The 27512-nt window shown below is 40.1% G+C and overlaps 1 protein-coding gene across 4 annotated transcripts; it reads right to left on the bottom strand.

Moving 5' to 3' along the window:
* Positions 1–993: 993 nt before the first annotated feature.
* SDSL (serine dehydratase like) lies at positions 994–26098 on the bottom strand. Of its 4 annotated transcripts, none has more exons than XM_023497091.2 (9): positions 26001–26098; positions 13921–14122; positions 12687–12726; positions 9351–9490; positions 5028–5116; positions 3285–3512; positions 2304–2428; positions 1522–1743; positions 994–1436 (listed from the first exon to the last, which is right to left on the bottom strand). In XM_023497091.2, the coding sequence occupies exons 2-8, from the start codon at positions 14101–14103 to the stop codon at positions 1550–1552; spliced, it is 999 nt and encodes a 332-aa protein (XP_023352859.1). In that variant the 5' UTR covers positions 14104–14122; positions 26001–26098; the 3' UTR covers positions 994–1436; positions 1522–1549. The 4 variants fall into 4 exon arrangements, with proteins under 4 accessions (XP_023352859.1, XP_023352860.1, XP_003761170.2 ...); XM_023497092.2 differs by lacking the exon at positions 26001–26098 and adding an exon at positions 15537–15758; XM_003761122.4 differs by lacking the exon at positions 26001–26098 and adding an exon at positions 14528–14951.
* Between the last annotated feature and the right edge of the window lie 1414 nt (positions 26099–27512).

Here is a 27512-nt window from a genome sequence, read left to right as displayed (position 1 = left end):
AGAAAACCAGTCTATTCTCTCCTCCTGTTATGAAACTTGAAAACAATTGTCACATTGTTCCTGAGCCTTTTCTTCTCCAAAATGAAACCTCAATTCCTTCCAGTAGGCTATGATCTCAGTGTGGTGTAGAATACAAGATTTGATGTCAGGAGTTCACAAGTACAGTTCTACAAGTTTTCTTGTCAACAGAATGGGATCTTTGGACCAGATCATCTCAAAGGACTTGCAAAATCCTGTGATACTCTGGTAAAAGGAAGAATAAGATAAGGGGAAAGAGAAATGTGAAAAGAAGTATTCCACATTAGTGATGAAAGTATGGATAGGGTGTTTTGACCCCACATTCATGAAGGGAGGTACTGTCTGAACTGGATGGTAAGGAAAAGTAGGAATTTCCACAGAAAAGGATGAAGGAGTCTATTCCAAGAGTAGGGGCTACTAAGATCAAAGGTCCAGAGATGGGAGAAATGGAGGCAAGAATAGGATCTTCTTGAGGCAGCTAGATGGCACAGTGGATAGAGCACCAGCCCTGAAGTCAGGAGGATCTGAGTTCAAATCTGGTCTCAGACATTCAACACTTCCTACTGTGTGACCCTGGGCAAGTCACTTTACTCCAAGTACCTCGGGGGGGGGGGAATAAATAAATAATAAAAACAGGGCTTTCTGGCCCCAAGAGTATAAGAAATGGGGGTGGTTGAGATAAAACTGGAAAGATAGGTTGTAGCTAAATTGCAGAAGCATTTAATAGCAGATTTGAGAAAATCTGTTATTGGTGGAGACACTAGTCCATAGTGCCTAAAGATGCTGGTCCTGGTGTTAGGAAAACTCAACTTTCTGAGTTCAAATCTGGTCTCAGGTAATAATAACTAACTGTGTGACCCTGGGCATTCACTTAACCCTGTTTGCCTCAATTTACTCATCTGTAAAATGAGTCAGAGAAGGAAATGGCAAACTACTCTGCCAAGGAAATCCCAAATGAAGAGTCAGACACAAGTGAAACGACTGAATAACTACAATACTTTATTAGATGTACAATAGGGAGTCACTGACAGTTTTTTCAGTCAAGGAGGGACTCACTTTCCTTCTTTGTAAATAAGGTAGTTGGAGCTGATGATCTCTAAGGGCCTTTACAATTCTAGGGTTCAAAGATTCTATGAACTCAATTCAAACCGAGGCATTTTTATTGAGTATCTGCTATGACTAGTCTTGTGCTAGTCTTGGGAGACTGGATTGAGATGGTTGATGCAAACATATAAGGCACATGTTTGCTTGGAGTCTAGTTGAGGAGATGAAGAAGAAAACAGTTAGACAAGTATTGGAGATTGGAGTGATTAGTGAAGGCTTCTGGGAGGAGGTTGGGGTTACACATGTCACTTTCTCCAGGGGTACTTGCTGAGAGCATCATGTCAGTGTCAGGAAGTCAGATGGAGAGTTTAATCCTGAAAGGAAAACAGCATTTTCCAACCTCTCAAGGCTACCTCCCCCTCCCGCCAATACCCCATCTTCCCTGTCTGGCTTACATACCCAACTAGAGCCTCCTGGGTCCCGCCTCTCAGCTCCTCCCCAGCTGGGCTCGGAGGGCCTTCAGCTCAGCCTGATGAATGCTGTTCCCACCACAAACGATGACCACTATGGGGCCCAGGGAGGGACTGAGGCGGCCCTCGGCCTGGAGCCGACGCAGGCAACCGGAATAGATGGCGGCTAGCGCAGCCCCACAGGCTGGTTCCACCAGCATCCTTTCATCATCTGTGGCCACAGCAAGGGCAAGAAGAGGGATGCAGGAAAAGAAGTGAGATAGAGAGATCCAAAGAGGACTCCACCCAAGGTACCATGTAGTCCATTCCTTCCTCAATAGTCCCTTATGCTACAGTCCATATTAATTGTTAGATGATGCACAAGACACATCATCAAAGCTGAATTCAAATCCTACTCTTATCTGCTGAGAGACTCTGAGCAAGTCACTTAACCTGTTGGTCTGTTTCCTCACCTAGAAAATGATTTGGATAATAGCATCTACCTCCTGTAGTAGATAGGTTATGAGAATCAAATTGTTATAATTGGATAACACTATTTAATGCTTGCTATTATTATTTCCTGGAAAGGCTGAGGTGTGAAGGACAAATATGGAGAAGGCAAGACCAAACCTAAGGGATCAAGTGATAAGAGTGGAATATCAGGTCTGGGGGAAATTGCAGGAAAATATTTTGAGAGTAAAGGGCTGTTCTCAAAGACTCTCAGGTGATGGACTTGAATGGTCGCCTCCCTCATCTGCCCACAGGCAAAGTAAACCTCCCCACTGCACTCACCGAGGAAGCGTTCGATGGCTTCTATGGCTTCCTTATCGTCAACCACCTCCGAGATAATCTGGCATTCTCGGACACACTCCAGGGCCCGGACAGCCACTGTCTTGGCACCCAAACATTTGGCCAGGCTGGGGGGAGAAAAAAAAAGAATTCTAATGGAGACTGAGAAATGAAGACTAGAGAAATCATCTTTCCACATGTGAGAAAGACACAAATCGCAGATCATAAAAATGTGTACAACAGTGGGAAAGGGTTGTGTTTGGAGACCAACGACATGGGGTTTCAAAACCCAGCTCTGCCTCTTATTAGCTGTGTGATCTTAGGCAAGTCACCTTAATGCTCTTGGTCTAACTGTGAAATGAGATGGTTGGAATGGGTAGTCTCTGACGTTCCACTGCTGTGATCCTTTGAAAATACCTTAGGTCCCAGAAGCCCCTAGCCATCACCACCTAATCCAGGGTCTCAGAGGTCCTAAGTCATCACTACCCAAGCCGGGATCCCAGAAGCCCTTAGACATCACCTAAGCTAGTTACCTTATTGTTCTTTTACATAGGAACCTGAAATTAAGCTTAAAGATCTAGAACTGAAAGGTCTCGGGGTCTCTCCATTTATGGATGAGTAAACCCAAGATGGTCCAAAGAAAGGAAATTATTTTTCCCAAGGTCATAGGGACAGGACTGAGGTTCAAACCAAGATCTCCTGAGTTAAGTCCAGGGTTTATTCCAATATAGGTGGCTCCCTTTATTCCCCATTGCTTCATTTCCACACATCCATTCCCATTATCGCAGATCTCCCCAGACTCAAGCCAACCCTCCAATAACATTTCACCAAGAACTCACAATTCTTTTCCCCTGCTCTAGATACCCATAATACTGGGTGACTGTGATATGGAGAAGGAGAATCTCAGGAGCATAAAACTCTGGACCATTAGCTGGGAGATGCTTTGGGATCAACAACGCCCCTTGAAAGCCAGACAATGCCCACCTAGTAATGTCAGGTAAGGTGACAAGTCTCCCAGCCCGGATGGCTTGGTTAAAGCAGTCAGCTCCTCGGGTCTCCATGGCGATGATGGGAACATCCTGCCAGCCCACCTCCTTTAATCCCGCCACAACACCAGCCAGGAGGCCCCCACCCCCTACAGAGAGGATAATGGCACCAGGCTGGGTCCCCAGAGTTTCCTTCAGTTCATGAATCATGCTGCCATGGCCTTTCCTAGAGACAAGAGCAAGAAGAAAAAGGCCCCCATCACCATCATCACCACCACCCCACCAAGGGCATATCTGATGGAGTCAGAATCCTGCCTCAGATGTTTACTACCTTTGTGACTCTAGGAAAATCACTCTGTCTGCCTCTGGGTCCATATTTATAAAAATCAATTAGTCAAAACTTTATGAATATCTTCTATGTGTTTGATTAAGCACATATTAAGTACTACTGTGAGCCAATAAGGATTTATGAAACACCTATTATGTGCTTAAACACATATTATTAAGCACCTATTCTGAGTCAGTAAGGATTTATGAAGCACCTATTATGATTATATGTTTGATTAAGCACATATTATTAAGCACCTATTGTGAGTCATTAAGGATTTATGAAGCACCTATTATGTACTTGATTAATTACATATTATTAAACACCTACTGTGAGTCATTAAGGATTTATGAAACACCTATTATGTGTTTGATTAAGCACATATTATTAAACACCTACTGTGAGCCAATAAAGATTTATGAAACACCTATTATGGATTAAGCATATCTTATTAAGCACCTACTGTGAGTCATTAAGGATTTATGAAGCACCTATTATGTGCTTGATTGATTACATATTATTAAACACCTATTATGAGTCAATAAAAATTTAGGAAGAACTATTATGGGCTTGATTAAGCACATATTATTAAGCACCTACTGTGAGTCAATAAGGATTATGAAGTACCTATTATGTGCTCCATTAAGCACATAATATTAAGCATTTACTGTGAATCTCTAAAAATTTATGAACCATCTATTATTGATTAAGCACATATTATTAAGCACCTACTGTGAGTCAGTAAAGATTTATGAACCATCTACTCTATATACATGATTAAACACATGTTATTAAGCTACTAGATATTATGTAAAACATGAGGCACTGAGAATACATACATTAAAAATGGAAAGGCATTTCCTGCCCTCAAGGAACTTACAGTCTAAAACAGATAAGAAAAGCTCCTATTTCAGAGAGCTGTTGTTAGGATCAAGTAAGATAATGTCTGTAAAGCACTTTGCAAATCTTAAAGTGATATAAAATGTTAGTGAGAAGGAAGAGGAGGAAGAGGAAAAACATAGAGCTCTAAAATGCCAGGGCAGAATATGGAATATCAGAGCTGAGGAGGACCTTTGTGATCCTTCCTCATTTACAAAAGGAAAACTGAGACCCAGGTACAAGAGTCATATTCATGATCACACACAAGTTTGTTATCAGTCAGGAGTAGAACCATAAAAACATAACCTGGTGCTCTGACACTCAAGTTACCGGCTCAGTGACCAGCCCAAATCTCCCTTCTTGGGACAATTTAATGTTGGCAAAGAGAAAAAGAGGGGAGAAAAGTGTCTGAATCCCCATGGATAATCTGAATAGTAATGAGACACTTCCCGAACCCAAATGGGACCCAAATGGGACCCAAATGTTGGAGGTTTAAGGAACAGAGCTGGGAGGGGGGAAGGAGTCCATAGTCACCAGATCAGTGGATGGTCAAAGGGGTGAACTTCAACCCAACCATCCATTTTGACCAACTCCTGGGCCTTCAAATTGGCATCATCCCACACCTACAGGAAAATGGATAGAAAGAATCAATGAATTTTAAAAGATGCTTTTAAAGAATCTAAGACAGCAAGAGGGAGGAAAATATATGAAGTAATCAGGGAATGGGGTCTTATAACTTAATCATATCATCAGGGCTAATGAGACATAGAAGGGAAGGGGAACGTAGTTTCTGGGTCAGGGTTTCAGAGTCTAAAGATCTTAACAGAGACACTAGGGACGGGGCTGTGAGCTAGTGGTTAAAGGCACTTGGAAATCCTATCTTACATGGACACTGATATTCAGACTCTGTCCCAAAAATGCTTCTTCTCACTCCTATTCCACTAATATGCACTACATTGACTTAGGGCCCCAAATAAGTAGAAATACATGTAGCAACCCAGAGAGAGAACTGTGGGAACTGAGTGTGGTACACAACATAGCATTTTCACTTTTTTTGTTGCTTGCATTTTATTTTGCTTCTCTTTTTTTTCCTCATGTGGCACAATAATTGTATAAATATGTATACATATATTGGATTTAACATATATTTCTACCATGTTTAACATATATTGGACTATTTGCCATCTAGAGAAAGGCGTAGGGGAGGGGGAAATTGGAACAGAGGGTTTTGCAAAGGCTAATGTTGGAGAATTGTCCATGCACATGTTTTGAAAAATAAAAAGCTTTAATTAAAAAAAAAACTCATCAGAGTCAGAAAAAAAAGAAAGAAATGTAGCAGCTTTTTTCCCCCATTTCTAAATCATCCTACAGTATATGAATGGAATAGAATGTTAGTTACTGTGCTGTAATGAACAGGAAGAATACAGAGAAGTATGGGAAGAATTTTATGAAATGATCAAAAGGAAGTGAGCAAATTCAAGTAGACGAATTCCATGATAATGATAGAAAATACAGATGGAAAAAAATAACAACGAAGAAAAACAGCAACAAAACTGAGTGAAGTTATAATGACAAATCTTAGGTTCAAAGAAGTTAATCTACAAGAGTTTATTTCTCTTCCTTCTTTGCAGAGGAAAAGAACTAGGGATACAGAGCATGGCCTATAGTTTTTGGATTTGGTTGATGTGTTAGTTTTTCCGAACAGGTATTTATTTTCCTCTTTTCTACTTTTTGTTTAAAAAAGAGAGAGAGAGAGAGATGGTGCAGTTAGATGGCACAGTGGATAAAGCACTGTCCTTGAAGTCAGGAAGGCCTGAGTTCAAATCCAGTCTCAGAAACTTAATACTTCCTAGCTGTGTGACCCTGGGCAAGTCACTTAGTTCCAATTTCCTCAGCAAAGAAAAAAAAAGTGATGCCATTTGCATCTAAAAAGAGAACTATAGAGATTGAATATAGAGCAACACATGCTAAATTCAGTTTTTTTTCTGTTTTTTTTTTCTCTTATGATTTTTCCCTTTTGTTCTGATTTTTCTCTCCCAACATGATTCATAAAGAAATGTGTATTTTACCTGCCATCTAGGCGAGGGGGTGGAAGGAAGGAAAGGAAAAGATGGAACAGAAGGTTTTACAAGGGTCAATGTTGAAAAATTATCCATGCATATATTTGGTCAATAAAAAGCTGTAATATAATTTTTAAAAAGAAAGAATATAAAACAAACAAGAAAGAAATGTGCATTTTAAAAGTTAATCTATGTGTAAAAAGATAAAATAAAATACATATATATATATATGGCAGGGGAGGGGAAGGTGGTCCTCTAGGAGATAGTGGGGAGAGACTCCGGAAAGTGAAAATGATATAAAAAAACAAATATAGGGCTGGGCTTGAAGTTAAGAAGACCTGAATTCAAATGTGGACTCGGACACTTCCAAGCTGTGTGCCCCCGAGCAAGTTATTTAATCCTGTTTGCCTCAGTTTGCTCATCTGTAAAAATGAGCTGGAGAAGAAAATGGCAAACCACTCCTGGATCTTTGCCAAATAAACCCCAAGTGACGTCACAAAGAATCAGACACGACTGAAAAACTGAACATCAAACAAAAAGGAACTTTCCTGTGACAAAAAGAAAACGTCAGTAACTTTTTTTGAAAACTTGGCTAGAACAATCCTTCCTGAAACGACAAATGTTTTGCTTGTTTGTTCAACAAATATTTACTCAGCATTTACTCAGCACCCAGCCCTGTTCAAGGCTTTGTAGACTAAATAGAAAGCATCATGGTATAGTGAGGACAGTACTGGACATGGAAGCAGGAGAAGGATGTTCTGAACCTCTCTCTGACGAATACAAGTTATATGATCATGAGCTTAAACTTTCTTACCTACTTAGGTTTTCTGAGCCTCTATTTCCTTATCTGTAAATTGGAAATAAGAATTTTTTATTCTTTACATGTTACCTTCATCCAATGGAATTATTTAATTAATCCAATAACTGATTAATTATCAATAAAAGTTAATTATTCTAGAGGATAAAGACAGTATCACTCACTGGATAGAGAGCTGCACTCGAATTCAGGAAGATGTTTACTCTGATACTAAAAGTGAAGACCCATAAAACTCTCTAAGGATTATCTACTCACTCAACAACACCCTAAAGCTGAGGAAACCACAGAACCTTCTGGCTTTCTCCCAGTCCCTGACTGACTTTTCTCAAAGGGCAATTATGAGACTCAAACAAGATAAAGTATGTGACACCTTTAACAAAGCAACCTAGTGTTTATTGTTAGTCTCAGGGAGTTTACAGCCAAGTCAAGTTAATAAGAATTTACTTAATACTTTGAATTTGATGATTTCAGGAGTATACTAAGAAAGACAAAAATAATCCCTGCCTTCTAGGAGCTCTATCTAATCCTAACAGCTATGTGCAAACAAAATACAGACAGGATAAATTGGAGATGATCAACAGAAAAAACATATTAGGGAAATTAAGAACTGGGGTTAAAGCATTCTAATTTTAAAGCATTAGACAATAAGAAAAGTTTAAAACTGTGGAAACCTGAGAACATTAGTTCAGAGAACTCTTATCTTGTTCATCCCCTTCATGCATTTTTTAAAAACATTTGGGGGCTCCTTTGATCAATTACTTTTAAAACCCTTCTGTTTTTTAAATGACATTAATTTACAAGTAATGACAAAAAAACTGTTATTTTCCCCTGTAAATTATAATATTTGAGGGAAGACCCAGATCTGTAATTTCCTTGGTGAAGGGACTCCTATATGAAAACTCCATCCACCACCGAAGATTAATTACTGTCTTGCAATTTATAACCTCAATGAATTAAGTGGGGTTTTAAAAGGTTCCATTATTTAAGGATCATAGATTTAGAGATTTAAGCCATTTCAAAGAACCCCTCCATTTCATAGATGAAGAACCAGGAAAGTGAACTATGGTCACACAGCTATGAAGTGTCTGAGGCAGGATTCAAGATCAGATCTTGGTTCTAAATCCAGGATGCCACCTAACAATTACTGTTTTACCCATATGTTATTTAGAAATAAGTGTGATACTAGTAGTAGTCGTGAACTTTTTGTGCAATCTGACCCTGGAAAGTGGCCCTGGCCAAAAAAAAAAAAAAAAAAGAAAGAAAGAAAAAAAAAGTCAGTGGGAGAATATAATACACAAAGAATATAAATATACAAAGATGCATTTTAATTGGAATAATTGAAGTGCTCTCTCGCCTAGAGGCAGAAAGATAGACAAGATGACTTTGTAGCCTCAGGACCCAAAACTGGGCAAAGCAGGGAGAGGATTAACCATGGAGAGAGGGCATGGGAAGATCATTTATTCTACATGTAGTAATAGTATAGTACAGTATAGTATATAGTATAGTAGCACTTGTAATATTCACCTGCTCTGGTTGTTGTAGGACTTAAATAACAGGGAAATTAGAAGTAAAGCACTTTGTGTTCCTTCAGGTATAGAAATGTTGGCCATTATTACAGTATTCATTATAATGTTTGTTATGGTCCTATTAATAAATGTAATTCTAAGAGAGTCACGAATACCAAATGGGACTGAAGGTCAGAATGGCCTGGCTTCAGTTCCCATTTTTGACATATATTGACTGTGTGACCCTACAGACTCAGGAACCTCTGGTAACTCTCTAAGACTAGTGGTTACAAGATAGGTACACTCTGGGGAGTTACCTTACCAGAAGTTGTTTACATACAAAAGCCCAATAAAATATCATTATTATATTTCTAAGACTATAGAGGTGGAGGAGATAACAGGGAGAGAGAGTCAGTTTGCCCCCAGGCCCTCCCACCCTCCTGGGGGGCTATGTTCTGCAGAAGCCTTCTATTACCTTTCCCACCATCTGCACCTCAGCCCCCTCCCTCTCCAGCCTCCGAAGAAGAGCTGGGTGGGCACCCTTGGGCAACACAATGGTGGCAGGGATGCCCAGATTTCTGGCGGCATAGGCAGCAGCCACACCTGCATTTCCTCCTGCAGAAGCAAGGAAAGGATCATACATAGTTACTCTGACATTTGCATGCACTTAGGAGAATATGGGAGAAGAAGAGAGCTAAGAAGGAAGCTGCCATTTTGGTAAAGGACACTTTTTTAAAAAGGGGGTGAGTATGGGAGTTAAGATGTCTCCCAAAGGGGAGCTATTAGGTCCATATGTATTCAGTGTTTTGTCCCCCATATCAACCCGACACTCTGGGATCAAAGCATCACAGTATTTCAAGCTACAATGGACCTTAGAGATCATTTAGCCCAACTCCTTCATTTTACAAATGAAGAATCTGAAACCGGGAGAACCTGGGATTTGTGCAAGGTCACACAGGTAGTTAGTAGAAGAATCAGGATATGAACCCAGCTCCTACCATACCACATTTTCTTCCTCCCAATTATCTTCCATCTATCAGTCAAGTCAGTCTACAAACATTTATTAAGCACCTACTATGTGCCAGGCACTTTAACACTGGGCAATATAAATCCCTTCCTTCAAAGAGCATACAGTCTAATGGGAGAAACACAACATGTAAACAGTACCTAGTTCCTACTGTACCACATTTTCTTCCTCCCAATTCTCTTCCAGCTTCCTCCTATTCGTCATAATTAATAAACATTTATTAAGCACCTACTATGTATCAGGCACTATAAACACTGAAGATACACAGAAAGGCAAAATATATCCCTTCCCACAAAGAGCATACAATCTAATGGGAGAAACAGAAGGTGCAACAGTTTTACACAAAGAAGTTATATGTGTATGATTGAATAGAGAGAATCAGTGAAAGGAGGTGTGAAAATTAACAGACAGTGAAAGGTTTCTCATAGAAAGTAGGTTTTTACTTGTAATGGCCTCATTTTTTTTCCAGTAAAATATGACCCAAGATTCTCAGGCAAGGTAGGAGGAAGGGAAGCCCTGATCAATTTGAGAAGAGCTAATATGATGAGTGGGATAGTGAGTTAATTAGAAAGGAATAAAAAGATTGTCTAGTGACAGTGAGGGTCAAGTTGATTTAATATTTAATTTTAAAGAAAATTTGATATAAACTGATAGGACACACAGTACAGTTGCATAATCTTCTCCACCTCCGTTCAGCACCACATGTGTGAGTGAAAAGACAGTGTGTGTCAGGAGTGATGCAAGGCTGAGCCTTGGTAGGGCACAATCGGTGATATGATAAGGTAACAAGTGACTCAAGAAGAGAGTTTATGGTTGGATTGAACTAGATCACTGAGGAGGTTATATGTGGGATGGAGAAGAGTAGCTAGTGTGGGAACATTAACCTGGAAGAGAATGAAGGCTTATGGGATTATGGTCAAAGAACAGCCAAAAGGAGGGAGGGGAAACTAATAGATTATGATCAGATTAGGAAATTCAGAATTTATGAATATGGAAGAGGAATTTGTGAGTTATGGCAAGACCAAGAATGTATCTACCTCTATGTATGGTTGAAATGAGGTGGAAGAGAAAATCTTAAGTGTCAGGGTTTCAAGAGGAACATGAACCCTCTTTCTAAATGCCCTCCTGAGCCTTTCTTTTTTTTTTGTTATTTTGTTTTGTTTTGTTTTGTTTTGCTGAGGCAATTGGGGTTAAGTGACTTGCTCAGGGTCACACATCTAGAAGTGTTAAGTGTCTGAGGTCAAATTTGAACTCAGGTCCTCCTGACTTCAGGGCTGGTGCTCTATCCACTGCCCCTGAGCCTTTTTTAAACCACAATAAAAGAGCCCAAATGTCCAAAACAGAATTGATATAATAATCCTTTTATACTCTGCCCAGATCATATCTGTAGTATTTGTGTTCAGTTTTGAACATTATTGAATAAGACTATTGACAAACTGGAGATCATCCACAAAAGGAAGCCCATAATGATGACGATGATGATGATGATGATGATGATGATGATGATGAAACCATACTATGTAAGAGTGAATTGAAGAACTGAGAATATTTATTTTGAGGAAGAATAGATCTGTGAGGTGGGGCAGGATGATATCTATCTTCAAAATCTGAAGGTATGTCAAGTGTCAATCAAAAGTCAGCAAACATTTATTAAGTGCTTACTATATACCAGGCACTATTCTAATCTCCAAGAATACAAATAAAGCCCAAAAACCCCAATCCTCACATTCTAAGAGATTAGATTCATTCTACTCAACCATAGACATAGGTAGAATAAAAGAGAGAAAGTTATACATTCATTTCAAGAAAGATACATTTCATTTCAATGTAAGGAAAAACTTCCTAAGAATAAAAGTTATTCAAAAGTGGGATGGGTTGCTTTGGGAGTAGGGATGTGCTCCTAGCCAGAGGTCTTCAAGATAGGTATGAATGCTCCTTGATAAGCATGTTGTTAGAAGAGATTCTTAGCTAAGGATGGATTGCATGAGATGACCTCAGAGATTCTTTCCCATTCTGAGATGCTACTCTTAGAATCTCCAGATTTTTTCCTAAATTCTCTCTTCAGACCTTCCTCCAAGAATTTTTAACCAAATAAGGGAGAGAAGTGATAATGAAAGCTAAAATCAAGCTTTTAAAATAGACTATGAAATTGAAAAGTTTTAACATGAACAAAATCAATGTAGCTAGAATAAAAAGAAAAGCTATTAATTGGGGGAAATATTTGCAACAAATATCTTTGCTAAAGATCTGTCTAGCAGGATATGTAGGGAATCAACACAAATGAAACAAAACCAAGAGCCATTCCTCAGTGTTAGTGATCAAAAGATAAGACTAAAAAATTGTCAAAAGAATCACAAATTATAAACAATATGTATTGCTCTGAATCATTTATAATAAATAAATATCACAACTACTCCCCATTCTCTTACCCAAGTTCACCTTGTGATCTTCCTCTAATTTTCTTTAACTTCTCTTTCCAAATTATCCTTGTAACTCAACATCTCTTTCCATCAATTTCCTGTAGTCTCTCCTCAAAATGGCTTACCTCCAATCCCTTTCCGCAATCTCTTCCCCTCAAACCCAGCCAGTTGTCTAAATATCCACAAACCCCTCCTTCTCTAGTTCTATTATCCTAAGCCTTTGAAGGAATAAGGAGGAACCTATAAAGTATTCCTTCCTTCCCCCAGACTCCTGTTCTGTAGACACTGTAGGAGTCCCCACTTCTTACTCATCCCTTCATTCTCAGGACGCCCAAGAAGATTCAGATAAGAAGGATGGGCTTACCTGAGGAACACACGAAGTGTTTGCAACCTTTCTTAGCCACCTGTGGAAAGAAGAGAGGAAGAACCAGACATGTCTTATTTGTCAGAGAATATGTACAATGATGTAGAACCCTGTAGAATTTTTATATGAGATACTGATTTTTTCAGCCATACACAGATATGGGCCCATGAAGAATTCAATTATACATACTGAGGTTTTTAAAAATTCTATCTTTTGCTTTTATATTACCTTTATTTTTTTAATATATCCCTTCCCATTTCTTTACTCAAGGAGCCATCCCTTATGCCAAAAAAAAAGAAAAGAAAAAGAAAAAAAATGAAAAATCAGGCAAAACTAACACATCACCCAAGTCTACTATAGAGCCATAGGCCTCTTTCTTGCAAATCAGAGAAGTATAATTTTGTATACATGGGAACACCCATTCATTTTTTACCACCTTCCTCCCTCCATATGCATGAGAGCATCATTTTAAGCCTTAAAGACGTAGATTAAAATGGTCTCCCATAAATGATCCCTAGTCTCCCAGGGAACACAAGGGAAGAAAGGGAATGTAGTATCATAGGCTTTAAGCTACAAAGCACCTTAGAGATCACTGAGTCTAACTCCTTTATTTGACAATTGGAGAAATGGGAAACTGAGACCTAAAGAGATAAAGTGACTTATTCAGTGTCATGTAGGTAGTACTTAAAGAGTCATCAGTCTAGAGATCATCTTTCTCACCTCCACCATTTTATATTTAAAAAAAAAAAACTGAGACCAATAAAGGTGAAATGACTTGTCCAGAATCACACAAGGATTATGTGACTGGGCTGAGATTTACACCAAAGTCCTCTCATTGTCTAGTGTGGCATTAGCAGGGGTAGAGAAGAGAACTGGAAGAACTTAAAAGGAATCTGACCTCTCTGCTCTTTCCTGGGGGAGAAGTGACCCTGATCTAGATCCCTAGACATTCCATACTTTCACACAGCTTCCTAATCCTAGTTCCCAGCCTGCTTGGGAACCAGATCCTAAGGGACATCACAGTCCTTCTGCCCCAAGTCAGTTCACCTTTGGGATGAGAGTCTCAGCCAAGAGAAGCTCTAAACACCCCCTCCCAATTATCCACCCAAGCAGGCATCCTTCCCACATCCCTTGATGTCAAGCATCTTTCTCCTCTCCCCCCACAATCTTTACTTCTCCCTTCCTGCCTAGACATCTTAAAATGTGCCCCACCCTCCAGCACACCCACTCTCACCTCCTGGCAGAAGTGTCCTATGCCCCTGATCTTGAAGGAGCCGGTAGGCTGGATATTCTCTAGCTTTAGAAAGACAGTGGTACCTGCAGCCAGGGAAAGTGTCCAGCTTTCCAGGAGAGGAGTGACAATGTGGAGGTGCTTCTTCTGTTCCTCCAGACCTTTTTTTTGAGAACCATCCATCATGGAGCCTTACCTATAAAACCTGACCAGCAAAAAAATGTCAACCAAGAGGGAAACCCCCAACACCAGGCAGGGACCAATGAACAACAAAAAGAATGTCCCTGGCTCAGCCCATTTCAGGATCTTTCTAATCACAATGCAGCCACTTACTGCTTGGGTGACCTTGGCCAGAGCACCCCCTCTCTCTGATCTCAGTTTCCTTCCCTGTAAAATATGGATGGAAGACTACCAAGTTCTATTCCAGCTCTAGGATCTTCTGATTTTACATGAAAAATCAGGAGAAGCAAAACAGAAAAGTCAAGAGAAAGAGCATAGAAGAATGCAGGAAAAAATAAAGAAATAGAAACCAGGGAACAGGATAATGGAGTCAAGACTGGAGCAAAACTGCACCAGAGACAGTTTAAATCTTAGATTTGTTGATTATTACCTGTGTGTCCCTGGGCCACTTTCTTTCTCTAGATCTTAATTTCCTCCTTTTAAAACTGAGAGCATTGGAGTGAATGATTCTCAAAGTTCCTTCCAAGAACTGGCCTCTAATTAAGCCAGGAAGACTTGGTTTCCAGTTCAGCCTTTCAGCATACTGGCCATGTGATTCTGGGCAAATCATTTAACCTTTCACTGCTCTAGGAAACTCTCCAAGAGTATAAGACTGTAAGATTCAGAGAAAGAGCCAGCTTACATTGGCAAAGGAAGTTCCTCATCTAAGAGTTCCCTACACCCATGAAATCACGGGTCTAGTCCCTGTGCCAGTGTCTCTGATCTAAGAGTAGAGGACAAGAAGAAATGAAAAAGATGATTTGATATTAGAAGCAAGAAATCAGAGAGATAGAGAGCAAGAAGAGAGACAGGTGAAGATACAAAAGAGACAGAGACAAAGAGAAATAATGGTAAAACGACAAAGAGATACAGAAAAAGAGAAAAGGAGACAAAGGCAGACCAAAACAGAGAGACAGACAGAGACAGAGAGAGAAATAGAGGTAAAAAGAGACAGAAAAAGAAAAAGAGAGAAAAAAATCAGAGAGATAGAAAGAGAAAGGAGGAGAGAGGGAGAGAGACAAAGAGAAATAAAGGTAAAAAGACAGAGAGATACAGAAAAAGGGCAGACAGAGAAAGACAGACAGACACACAGAGAGAAATAGAGTTAAAGAGAAACAGAAAGAAAGAGAAAGACAGAGAAGAGAGGGAGGGAGGAGGAGAGAGATAGAGACAGAGAGATAGAAAGAGAAATAAGGAGAGAGGGAGAGAGACAGATGCAGATAGACACAGGGATAGAGAAAGAGATAGCTACAGCCAGAGACAGAAAAAGAGAGACAGAGAAAAAAAAGACAGAGGGGGAGGGGAAGAAGAGAGTTCAAAAGAAGACAACAACAGGGAAGGGATGCGAGAGAGGGAAGAAGGACACGTTAAGAAAGAATTTTGGGGGATAAAGGACTGACCGCTCTGCACAGCAATCACTGCAGGGGTCAGGAAAAATACAGGGTCCTGGGGTCCCTAAGAGACTTCCTCCTGGACCTCTTCAGTCCCAAGTCTCCTGATCCGCCTCCCTGGGCTGCCTTCCCATTTCAGGGGGAGCCGTAGACCAATTCTTATTATTTGCTTCCCACAGACTCCAGATCTCAGCTCCCTCTCCCACAGCCTTGGTCCCTCCCCTGTGACTCAAGCACAGCCTCAGCCCCTATGTGGCCTCTTCTGCTCAGAGATCTGAATGGCCCAGAAGCAAGGTCTCCCATCCCCCATCAACACCAGGAGCCAAGAACCCAGACCAAGGAAGAGAAGGAACCAGCTCCCACAAAGAAGGGGTCCTAGATGTTCTATCTCTCAAACTACACCACAAAGAAATCATCGTCTCACAATTCGGAACTGATTAAAAATAGTGATCCCTGGAACAGATCAGGGTCACACCACGCAGAAGCAAGCAGATACAGCAGCGTAATTTTCAGTCACCCAAAGACCCCCGTTACTGGGGTAGAGACTCACAATCAGACAAAAACTGCTGGGAAAACTGGAAAGAAGCAATCTGATAGAAACTGGCTTTAAACCAACATCTCATAGCGGATACCAAGAGAAACTTCAAATGGATACATGACTTAGACGATTTAAAATGTCGTCATCAGTACATTGGAAGAGCAAGGGCAAAATTAACTTTTTAGATCTTTGGATAGGGGAATAATTCATGACCAAACGGGCAACAGAGAGGTTCCTAGCAAATTAAATGGATGGTTTGGATTATGTGAAATTGAAAAGATTTTGCACAAGCAAATCTAATGCAGTTAAAATTAGGAGAACAGATAACTGGGGGGAAGCTTTACAGTAACTTTCTCTGATGAAGGTCTCATGTCTAAGATATATAAACATCAGCTCACACTTAAAACAAAAGGCATCCCCCAACTGATAAGAAGACAAAGGATATCTATCAAAAGGCAGTTTTCAAAAGACAAAAAATGAAGTTATCAAGTCATATGAGAAAATGCTCCAAGTCACTAATAATTAGAGAAATGCTGATTAAAGTAACTCTAAGGTTACACTTTGTACTTGGCAGACTGACAAATGTGGCCAAAAAATGACAAATGAAGATAACAGAGGGCTAAGGGAAAACAGATACATTGATATACATGAATATATTGTTGGTCGATCTGTGAATTGATCCAGATGGTCTGGAAAATAATTTGGAAAAGTCACTAAAAAAGTGACTAAAAAAATCGCTAAACTGTGACCCAACTATACCATTTCTAGGTTCCTATCCCTAAAGAGATCAAAGAAAGAAAGAAAAATTACCCCTATGGACAAAAACATTTATAGCAACTCTTTTCATAGCAGTTCCCAAAATAGAGACCAAAGAAGTATCCACTTACAGGGGAAGACGTCGCTTCAGATACTTTGTAATCAGGAAGTTCAAATCCAAGGCTTGGACACTAACTATATGAACCTGGGAAAGTTATTTAACTCCCCTGTATCTCAATTTCCTCATTTAAATGGAAGAATTTACATCTTCATGTAAAATCAGACTAATAATAGCCCCTACCTCCCAAGATTATTGTGAAGATAAAATAAGAGAGTTTCTGTATTCTCCCCTTAATGTACAATATACATGCTAGCTGCTACTACTACTATTACTGTTACTTATTAATTCATAACAAATCATGAAATAGTTTCAGAGGAAGATGGATACGAACTGATTCAATGTAAAGTAAGTAAAACGAGAACAGTTTATGCAATTAGTTATCCCTTTCATATCTCAGGGGTTGGAGGCACATAGCCCTGCATTCTGGGAAATTCAATTCACGTACAATTTTTTGATCCTCCCTTCATATCAGAGAAGCCTGAATTTTTTCATTTTCTTTTATGGGGTATTTACAGCACCTTCCTGTAAAATTTGGGTTGAGTATTTGGTTGTAGACTCTATGTCATCTTCTGGGCTTTAAGTGTATCTGTGGTTTCCATGAAACTCCCCCAAAATTCCCATTTAATTTCTTATGCTGACATGAAAACATGGAAACCCATGGGAAAAGTAGAAATATATAAGGGATAACGGTACGGGTTTTAGAGGCCACTAGGTGGCACCATAGAGCACAGAGCAACAGGACTGGAGTCTTGGAGAGATCCAAGTTCAGTCTCAGTCTCAAACACTAGTTGTGGGAGCCTGTGTGAGTCATCTAACTTTGATTTGCCTCAATTTCCTGCTCTGTAAAATGGGAATAAAGTAGCGCAACTCCCAGAGTTGTTGCGAGGATCAAATGGGATAATAATAATTGTAAAACTTAGCACAGTGTCCAACACAACTAAAAGACTTCACAAAGGTACCACTACACACTTTTCAGATTGGCTAAGATAACAGGAAAAGATAGTGATGAATGTTGGATGTGATGTGGGAGAACTGGGACACTGATACATTATTGGTGGAGTTGTGATTGATCCAACCATTCTGGAGAGAAATTTGGAACTACGTCCAAAGGTCTATCAAACTGCAGTTGACCCAGCAGTGTTTCTACTGAGCTTATATCCCAAAGAGATCTTAAAGGAGGGAAAGGGACCCACATGTGCAAAAATGTTTGTGGCAGCCCTTTTTGTAGTGTCAAGAAACTGGAGACTGAGTGGATGCCCATCAGTTGGAGAACGGCTAAGTAAGTTATGGTACGTGATTGTTATGGAACATTATTGTTCTATAAGAAAAGATGAGCAGGATGATTTCAGAGACGCCTGGAGAGACTTACATGAAGTGATGCTGAGTGAAGTGAGCAGAACTAGGAGATCATTGTGCATGGCAACAATAAATTATATGATGATCAATTCTGATGAACGTGGCTCTTTTCAATGATGAAATGATTCAGGCCAGTTCCAATGGTTTTGTGATGATGAGAGCCACCTATATCCAGGAAAAGGATTGTGGGAATTAAGAGTGGATCACAACATAGCATTTTTACTCTTTTTGTTGTGATTTGTTTGAATTTTATTTTTTTTCTCATTTTTCCTTTCTGATCTGATTTTTCTTGTGCAACAAGATAATTTTTTTCTTATTTTTAAAGCTTTTTATTTTCAAAACATATACATGGATAATTTGACAACATTGACCTTTGCATAGCCTTGTGTTTCACATTTTCTCTTCCTTCCACCAACTTTCTCATCTAGATGGCAAGCAATCCAATATATGTTAAACAAATTAAAATATATATATTAAATCCAATATATATAAACAGATTTATACAATTCTCTTGCTGCACAAGAAAAAATAGATCAAAAAAAGAAAGTAAATGAGAAAGAAAACAAAATGCAAGTGAACAACAACAAAAAGAGTGAGAATATTATATGGTGATCTAAATTCAGTTCCCACAGTCCTCTCTCTGGGTGCATATGGCTCTCTTCATCACAAGATCATTCGAACTGACCTGAATCACCTCATTGATGAAGAGAGCCACATCCATCAGAATTGATTATCGTATAGTCTTCTTGTTGTCGTGTACAATGATCTCTTGGTCCTGCTCACTTGACTCAGCATCAGTATATGTAAGTCTCTCCAGGCCTTTCCGAAATCATCCTCCTGATCATTTCTTACAGAACAAAAATATTCTATAACATTCATATACCATAATTTATTCGGCCATATCCCCAATTGATGGGCATACCTTCAGTTTCCAGTTTCTAGCCACTACAAAAAGGGCTGCCACAAAGACCTTTGCACATGTGGGTCCTTTTCCTTCCTTTACACTCTCTTTGGGATATAGGCCCAATAGAAACACCAGCAAGATAATTGTGTAAATATGTATGTCTATATTGGATTTAACATATATTTTACCATATTTAACACATATTGGATTACATCCCATTAGGGAAGTGGGAGGGGAAATTAGAACACAAGGTTTTCCAAGGGCCAACATTGAAAAATTATCCTTATATATGTTTTGAAAATAAAAAAAACTTCAGTCAAAAAAAACCTCATAAGATGAAGTAAAGGGGAAAGAAAAAAATGGAGGGGAGTCCTTCCTCGTAGATATAGAGAAAAGGAGAAACTGTAAAAAGAATAATGAGCAAAGTCTCCCTATTCTTTTTATAATTTCTTTCTCCTTTTGTAGATATTGAAGGGACTTTATAAGTCATCTAATCCTTTCATTTTACAGAGGAAGAAACTGAGATTTAATGCGGTTAAATGAGTTGACTATGGTTAAAGAGCTGGTAGTTATGAAAAGCATGATTTGAACTCAATAGTTTAATCACTCCAAATGCCGGCCCTCTCCTTTGGGCTCAAAACAGGGAGGATGTGTTAACAGCCCTGAGTGAGGAGAGCAGCCATCATTTTGGAAATGTGAGTCTATAATTTATGATTATTCTGTTTGTGTTTTCCTGTTTCTGATTTCTTTCTCTTCTCTGAATCAGTTCACATAAATCCTCTCACTCACAGGAAATGTGGTATATGAAGAATTCTGAGAAGAGTGAGAAGATTTATGTGAACTGATTCAGAGAAGAGGAAGAAATCAGAAACAGGAAAACACAAACAGAATAACTATGAAGATGTCTACAATAATTACAAAGATAACTACAGATGTTACTGTCCCAAAGGGTACCAAAACTCAGGTCAAGACATTATACAGCACTGACACCTTTCAATTAAAGAGCATCCTTCCTCCTGATGATGGGAAAACCATAAAAAAGGAAATGGATTTGTGCTCTCCGTCCCTCAGAAATCCTCTTTTAGATGGGTTTGGTTGGCTGTTTTCAGGGAGTTTACTTTGGGGAGGGGTTGTTTGTATAATTGTCAGGTCAACAAAAGGTGTCAAACAAAATCTGTGCGAAAACAATCCTCTTTGGGAGCCTGCAGGGTTCTTGTCTGAGCTACAGATTTGAAGAGATGGAGGAGAAAAAAGGGAAAGTCACAGAAAGATGCCGAGCTTGCTAGTCAAAATCTCGAGAAAATGGAAGCCACAGGTCACTCAGCAAGTAAACCGAAGCAAGATTCGATCCTAGATTTTCTGACATTAGATTGTGATCTTCTAAAAGGCAGAGGCTTTTGCCACTTCTGGTATCCCCAGTGCTGAGCCCAGTGCCTGACACAGACAAAGTAGATGCTTAATAAATATTGATTTATTGATTATGATCAATGACTTATTAATTGATGTAGAACTCGGGACTCTCTGAGGACAGGAAATGTCTTTTCCCTTTTTTGTGTCCCCAGCACTAAGCACAGTATCTAGCACATAGTAGGTGCTTAATATATTTATTGAATTGATGTGAATTGACTTCTTTTCTTCCAACTTTCTCGTCTTGAGGAGTTACCATCCTCACCATCCTGACCCCTGAGCTCAGAGGAATGTGATCAAACAGGACCCGAAGTCCCAGTTCTGTCCTTCCTGACCTGAAACCATCCTGAAGGCGGAGTTACCCCTATGTCCCAAGAAGCCAACGGGTCATTTCTCATCCACCCATCCCCTTGAACTTCATGATCTCCAGAACAACTGGAGAACAATATCTGCCCCTAACAAACCCTAACAAACTTGGGGAGTTTCTCTCTTCTGAGTTTCAGTTAAGTAATAAGTTCTTTATTAATGTGCTTCTAAAGGCTCCCCCATCTCTAATATTCCCTCTTCTAAATCCCCTCCCAGCTCTGATATTCCATATTCTAAGGCCCCTCCCAGCCCTGACATCCCCTGTTCTAAGTCCCCCTCCCAGCTCTGGCGTCCTCTGTCCAAGCTCCCTCCCAGTTCTGACATCCCTTGTTCTAAGGCCCCTCCCCATACCACGATGACCAGGAAGGCTCCCTTTTACAGGTCCCAGGAATTCCCAGCCCCCAGCCCCTCCATTGCAGTATGCCCAGTCGACCACTGGATGGAGCCCCGCATCTCCTAGACATTTGACCTCCAAGGCAAGCTGTAAGTGCCCAGGAGGACAGGCTGTGGTCCCCAGGGAGGAGAACCGGGGCCAAACAGGAACCGCTGCACAGGCTGGCCTCTGGTCCAAACCGGTCAGTTCCAGCTCCTTGGAGTTTGACCTTGTTTACTTGCAGGGGGAGATGACCTTGGGTATTTCAGATTGAAAACAGCCCCCTCCCCATCCCAGCTCTTCAGCTGACCACCTGTGTGACCGGGGGCAAGTCAGTGAAGCGTCCGGAGCCCCACTCTCTGTCTACAAATGACCGCGTTGGACCAGACGGTTCCTAAGCTCCCTTCCGTCCTTCGGCCCTCCCAGAATCCCCGTCACAGGGCTTCCCGGCCAACGGTCGGGTGCATGTCAGAAGGTCGCCCAAGAGGCAGCTTTTGCTCTCCAGTCAATTTTCTTGTTCATCTCATTGTGTTCTAAGGGACCTAACAGCACGTCAGAAGGACGGAGGGGAGGGAACGCAGTGCTGGGCTTGTGTGATACTGGGCTTAACCTCTCCCTGTGCCTCTGTTTCCTCATCTGTAAAATGGAGACAATCATAGCACCTCCTTCACAGGCTTCGTGGGAGACTCACACGAAATAGTATTCGGGTATGTTCAGAAGAATTGCACATCTTTAACCACACTGGATACTGCTGTCTGTCTCCCTGCTCTGGGGGAAGGGAGGGAGAAAAATGTGCAACACAAGGTTTTGCCAGGGTGAATGTTGACAACTATCCTTGCACGTTTTGGAAAATAAAAGGCTATTTTTTTTTAATTTAAAGAAATAGTATTTATAAAACTCTTACCATAGGGTCTTGCATGCAATAGGTTAGATATATATATATATAGATATAGATATATAGATATATATATATATATGTTCTTAGCATCATGTCTGGCATACAATATGTGATATATACATAAGCTCTTAACATAGAGCCTGACACACAGTAGGCACTCTTAGCATAGTGTCTGACACACAGTAGGCATTATATATAAGCTCTTAGCATAGTTCCTGACACACAGTGGGCACTCTTAGCATAAAGTCTGACACACAGTAGGCACTATATATAAGCTCTTAGCATAGTTCCTGACACACAGTGGGCACTCTTAGCATAATGTCTGACACACAGTAGGCATTATATATAAGCTCTTAGCATAGTTCCTGACACACACTGGGCATTTTTAGCATAATGTTTGAACCACAGTAGGCACTATATATAAGCTCTTAGCATAGTGCCTGGCACATAGTATGTACTAAATAAAAATTAAGTTATTTATTTTTGTTAGTTTGGAGAAGTAAATGGCAAACTATTCCAATATGTTTACTAAAAAACCTCCAAGTGGAGTCACAAACAGGCAGATATGACTGAAATAACTGAATGACAAAATTATCAGTCACGAGGAAGTTAGGAGGCATAGTGGACAGAGTACTGGACCTAGAGTCAGGAACACAGGATTTCAGGTCCAGTCTCAGATACTTTCTAGTTGTGTGACCAAAGATAAGTCACTTCACTCTGTTTGCCTCAGTTTCCTTATCTGGAAAATGGCACCTACCACCTAGGATCATTGATATGATTATAAAGCATTTTCTGAAAAGAAGCCCTATGTAAATGTTAGGCTATATTATTCTCAATTAACCTCAGAAAAAAAGGGTTGATGTCAATAGAGCGCATCTCTTCCCCCCAACTCATCAAACACCACAGGCTACCAGCCAGTGGTGAAAAGAATCATCATCAATTCAATAAGCAGGCTATTGGTTAATATTAAATATAAAAACCTGTATGTTCTGTCAATAAAAAGTTATAATTATTTAAAAAAAAATAAATATAAAAACCTGTTTGGCATTTAATATTTCACACAAGCTGGCCTCTTCCTATCTTGCAGTAGATAAATGTATACCTTCCCCCCCCCTCCACACAGTCTGTGGTGTAGCCAGCTTGACCTTGTTTCTGTCCCTGATAGAACACATTCCATCTCTAACCTCCATGCCTTTGCAAAGGCCTTTCCCCGTGCCTAGAGTGCCCTTTCTTTCTACTCCGACTCTTGGAATTGTTTCAAGATCATTTCAATCATTTAATACAAAGTCTTTCCTAACTTCCCCCTCCTAGAGTGCTAATGCCCTCCCTCCCTCCTAAACAGTCTTGTATTGATTTTGCATTTTATGGATATAGATATATATATATATATATATAGATATATAGTCTCCCTCATTGCTTGTGAGGGAGTAACTATTGGTTCATTTATGTCTTTGTATCCTCCCCACAAAGGAGTTGGATTAGTTGACCAATGAAGTCCTTTCTAGTTCTGAAATTTGCTCCCATGATCCTCCACGCCTTTTCAGTTAACAAAACTCAAAATTCACTTGGGAGTTAACAACAATATTAGAATTTCTGAATGACAGAAGGAAATCCCTGATCAAAATAAAAGATAACCATCTACAATCATATTTTTTAAACTGATGGAGCAGTACCATATATGTGTGTGTATATGTGTATGTATGTGTGGGTGTATATATATATATATATATATATATATATATATATATATATATTATAATGGGTGAAAGATCCAGTCTCTTTAAAAAGCTCCAAAGACCTGAGTTCAAGTCCTATCTCTGAAACATGGCCCGGGGTAAGCGCTCCAAAGAAGACCCCTAACAGTACTCGTAGATTTACCTCTGCCAATGGAATCACAGGTTCAGCCCCTCTCCCTGTTTTATGGCCGGAGAAAAGAGGCTCTCCCTGTTTGTGGGGTTGAGTACATGGCAGAGTTGAGAAGCTGACCCTGATGTTCTCATTCCCCCTGTCCCTTATTGCTTCTCAGAGACTTTCCTCAGGTGAGTTTGCCAGGTTTCAGCATGAGGTGCCCTTTAGATTGGATCACAGATTCAGAGACAGAGGGCTATCTCAATCAACAGCTGGAGGGCATAGGAGGAAGTCAGGTCACAGACTCAGAGATTCACAGTCAGAGGCTATCTAGTCCAACCTCACTCATTTTACAGATCAGGAAACTGAGACCCAGAGAGATAAAGATCTAGTTCTAAAATTACTAATAAGTAGTAAGCTTCAAGGGGCAGCTATGTGGCACAGTGGCTAGAATTATGGACTTGGAGTCAGAAAGGCTCCTCTTCCTGATTTCAAATCCATCCTCAAATACTTTTTTTAATACTTTTTTTTCCTGAGGCAATTGGAATTAAGTGACTTGTCCAGGGTCACACAGCTAGAAAGTGTTACGTATCTGAAGCCAGATTTGAACTCAGGTCCTCCTGACTTCAAAGTTGCTGCTCTATTCACTGCCCCAACTAGCTGTTCCTGCCTCAAATACTTTTTAACTGTGTAACCCTGTTTGCCTCAGTTTTCCCATCTGCAAAATAAGCTAGAGAAGTAAATGGCAAACCATAGCACTATCTTTGCAAAAAACAAACAAACAAACAAACAAATGAGATTGGACAAAACTGAAATGACTGGGAGGGGGAAAAAAATCAGTAAGCCCCAGAAACAGAATTTGAATCCAGGCCCCTGAGAGCTCACTTCACTGTCTCCTAAAATACGGTGAAAGAACAAAGCCCTGACAGAAGTTCCCAGTCTGAGCCCTAGCAAACCTGTGGAACTCTGGTTGCCTCAGACCTTTGGTCACTTAGCTCCTAGGAGACCCGATAAAATGAAGATAAGAGCATTTCACCTTCCTCGCTCCAGAGTAGTAATGACCAAAAAAAGATTCTAAAATGTGTAAAATACAGGCAGGAACTAAAATACAGGTTCATCCAGAGGTCAGTTTAATATTTCATAGAGTTGGTAATCAGGTCCAAACCCTTATCTTTTATTTAAAAAAAAAAAAGGAAACCAAAGCACAGAGAAAGACTGACTATAGAGTTAGGAGAGAGTCATTAGCATTTATCCCAATAAAGGATCGATTAAATCATAGACCATTCTATGGGGTACACTTGTGGATACCAGAACCATCTGCCTCTTACTCTCTCCCAGCTTTTTGGATGGAAAAAAGACTGAGCAGAAGGCTTCGAACTGGCCCCCACTTCCCTGGTCTCCCTGTTTTTCCAAGTCCCACAAAATAGGGGTGAAAAATAAAGACTTATTTCCAGTGAATACCAGGGATGGAGCTCCTTTCTAAAAATAAACCTCCAAATGGCAGCTGTCTCACGGAGGGGGAAAGGGGATAGTTCCTGCCCCAAACTCGGGCCCAAAGCTTCCCTCATCTCCCCAGAATCACTTTTCCCAGCTTCCCCATCGCCAGTGAAGAGATCTATTGTTTTCTAGAAATCACAGATCATAATTAATTAATTATAAATGATAAAATTTTTGGTGATAATAAATTAATCATAAAATAAATTCTCTGATATCCTCTGGGTAGCCAAGCTTCTCCCCCAATCTTTTCATTTGCTCTCTAGAAGTCAGGTGACTATCGGGCAGTCATTTATTCAGTGTTTACTATGTACCAAACACTGGGTTAAACTCTGGAGCTAGAGATAAAAACAGCAGAGAAGCCCTCAAGCTTCTTCCCAATCGTCCCAGGGAGGCCCAGGCCTTGGCTTACCTCACTGCAAACTGATTCCCGCTGGCCCTCCCTTCCGACTCAGTCCTCGGGCTGCTGGCCCCTAGAACCTGATTCAAACGTCCTGCTGGAGTTTAGACCTTCAGCTCCTCCTCTTAAGCAGAAAGGACACTTGGCCCTGGCCCCTGGAAGACTTCCAGATCCAATTAAGAAAAAAAAAAAACAAACAGAGAGGTTAGGGAGAAAGGAGCAGCTGGAAAACTCTCTAGAGTAAGTGCAATATGGTGGGAAGAATTCTGGAGCTGGAGCTGCCATTCACACTCTGGAAGAGACAGCTTAGAGACCACGCAGGCTGACCCCCCTCATTTTACAGACAAGGAAACTGAGACCCAGAAAGGTTAACATGCTGGCCATTGTGTAACTAGAGAGCTATGCTCTGCTCTGGAACTTTTCCTCCATCTTCATCAAGGATGCCCTCTGCAGATGGGTAGATCATTGACTAAGATTTTAGAAAAACATCCTTTTCACCCCGGAACCACTTCCTCTTCTTGGGGAGCTGCCTTGGGGAGGGAGCTAACTGGTAAACTGATTAATGGGGTGACCTCAAACCAGGAAAACCTGAATTCAAATCTGGCCTCAGATACTTAGCTGAGAAAATCCCTTAACTCCTATTTGCCTCGGTTTCCTCATCTGTAAAATGGGGATAAAAATAGTACCTACCAGAGGCTGGCTCATTTAATCCCTGTGTTCTAAAGATTAGAGGTAGAATTTGAATCCAGATCCACTTAAATCCAAGTCCAAAGTTCTAGCCAGAGCAAGACAGAGGAGAGCAGGACTACACTTACCTTTTGTTTGAAAACCTTTGCTTTTATGAATGTATTGACAGAAGTGGGGTGATAGAGTGGAAGTATTTTGGATTTGAAATGAAATGAGCTATATTGGAATCCTGGGTCTTGTGATCTTAAAGAAGTAATTTCCCTTCTCTAATCCTTAGTGTTTTTCTATTTGTTTGTTTTCATTTTTGTTTCTTTTTAAAAAATCTCTTCCATGAGGAGAACTAAACAACCCCTTAAGTTTTCTTGATATTATATAATATTTCATATATCATATATGATATGAAATTATATATGTGATATTATATGAATTTCTTTCCTTTTATTGATTTGTCAGAACATTTTTAACTCATGCTGTTAAGGGAATTTTCTTGTAAGATTTGCTAACCAATTTCATTTAATAAAATAATCAAGGTTGAAAAAGTATGATATTATAAGAAGGATAGTTCCTATTTAGAATTCATCACTTTTCTCAATCCAATAATAAAGGACAAGGAAAGAAAAAAGCACTTATTAAGCACCTACTATATACTAGCTTTTGATCCTCACAACAGCCCTATGAGATAGATCCTTAATATCATCCTCATTTTTTTACAGTTAAAGAAACTGAGGCAGATACCAGTTAAGTGACTTGGCCAGGGTCACGCAGCCAGTGTCTCCATTAGGATTTGATTTCGGATCTTTCGTGATTCCAGTCCCACCACTCCTATCTACCTCAGAA

The sequence above is a fragment of the Sarcophilus harrisii genome, chromosome 1, assembly GCF_902635505.1.
Source record: "Sarcophilus harrisii chromosome 1, mSarHar1.11, whole genome shotgun sequence".
In the NCBI taxonomy this organism is placed as follows: Eukaryota; Metazoa; Chordata; class Mammalia; order Dasyuromorphia; family Dasyuridae; genus Sarcophilus; species Sarcophilus harrisii.
The sequence above is the reverse complement of the archived record's forward strand: the minus strand, read 5'-3'. Positions and strand labels throughout refer to the sequence as shown.

Coding starts and splice junctions, on each gene's coding strand:
- SDSL (XM_023497091.2), bottom strand. CDS start 14,103: ATGATGGATGGTTCTCAAAAAAAAGGTCTGGAGGAACAGAAGAAGCAC. Junction 12,727..13,920: donor TAGGACACTTCTGCCAGGAG/GTGAGAGTGGGT, acceptor TTCTTTCCACAG/GTGGCTAAGAAAGGTTGCAA. Junction 2,429..3,284: donor ACCTTACCTGACATTACTAG/GTGGGCATTGTC, acceptor TTCTCCCCCCAG/CCTGGCCAAATGTTTGGGTG.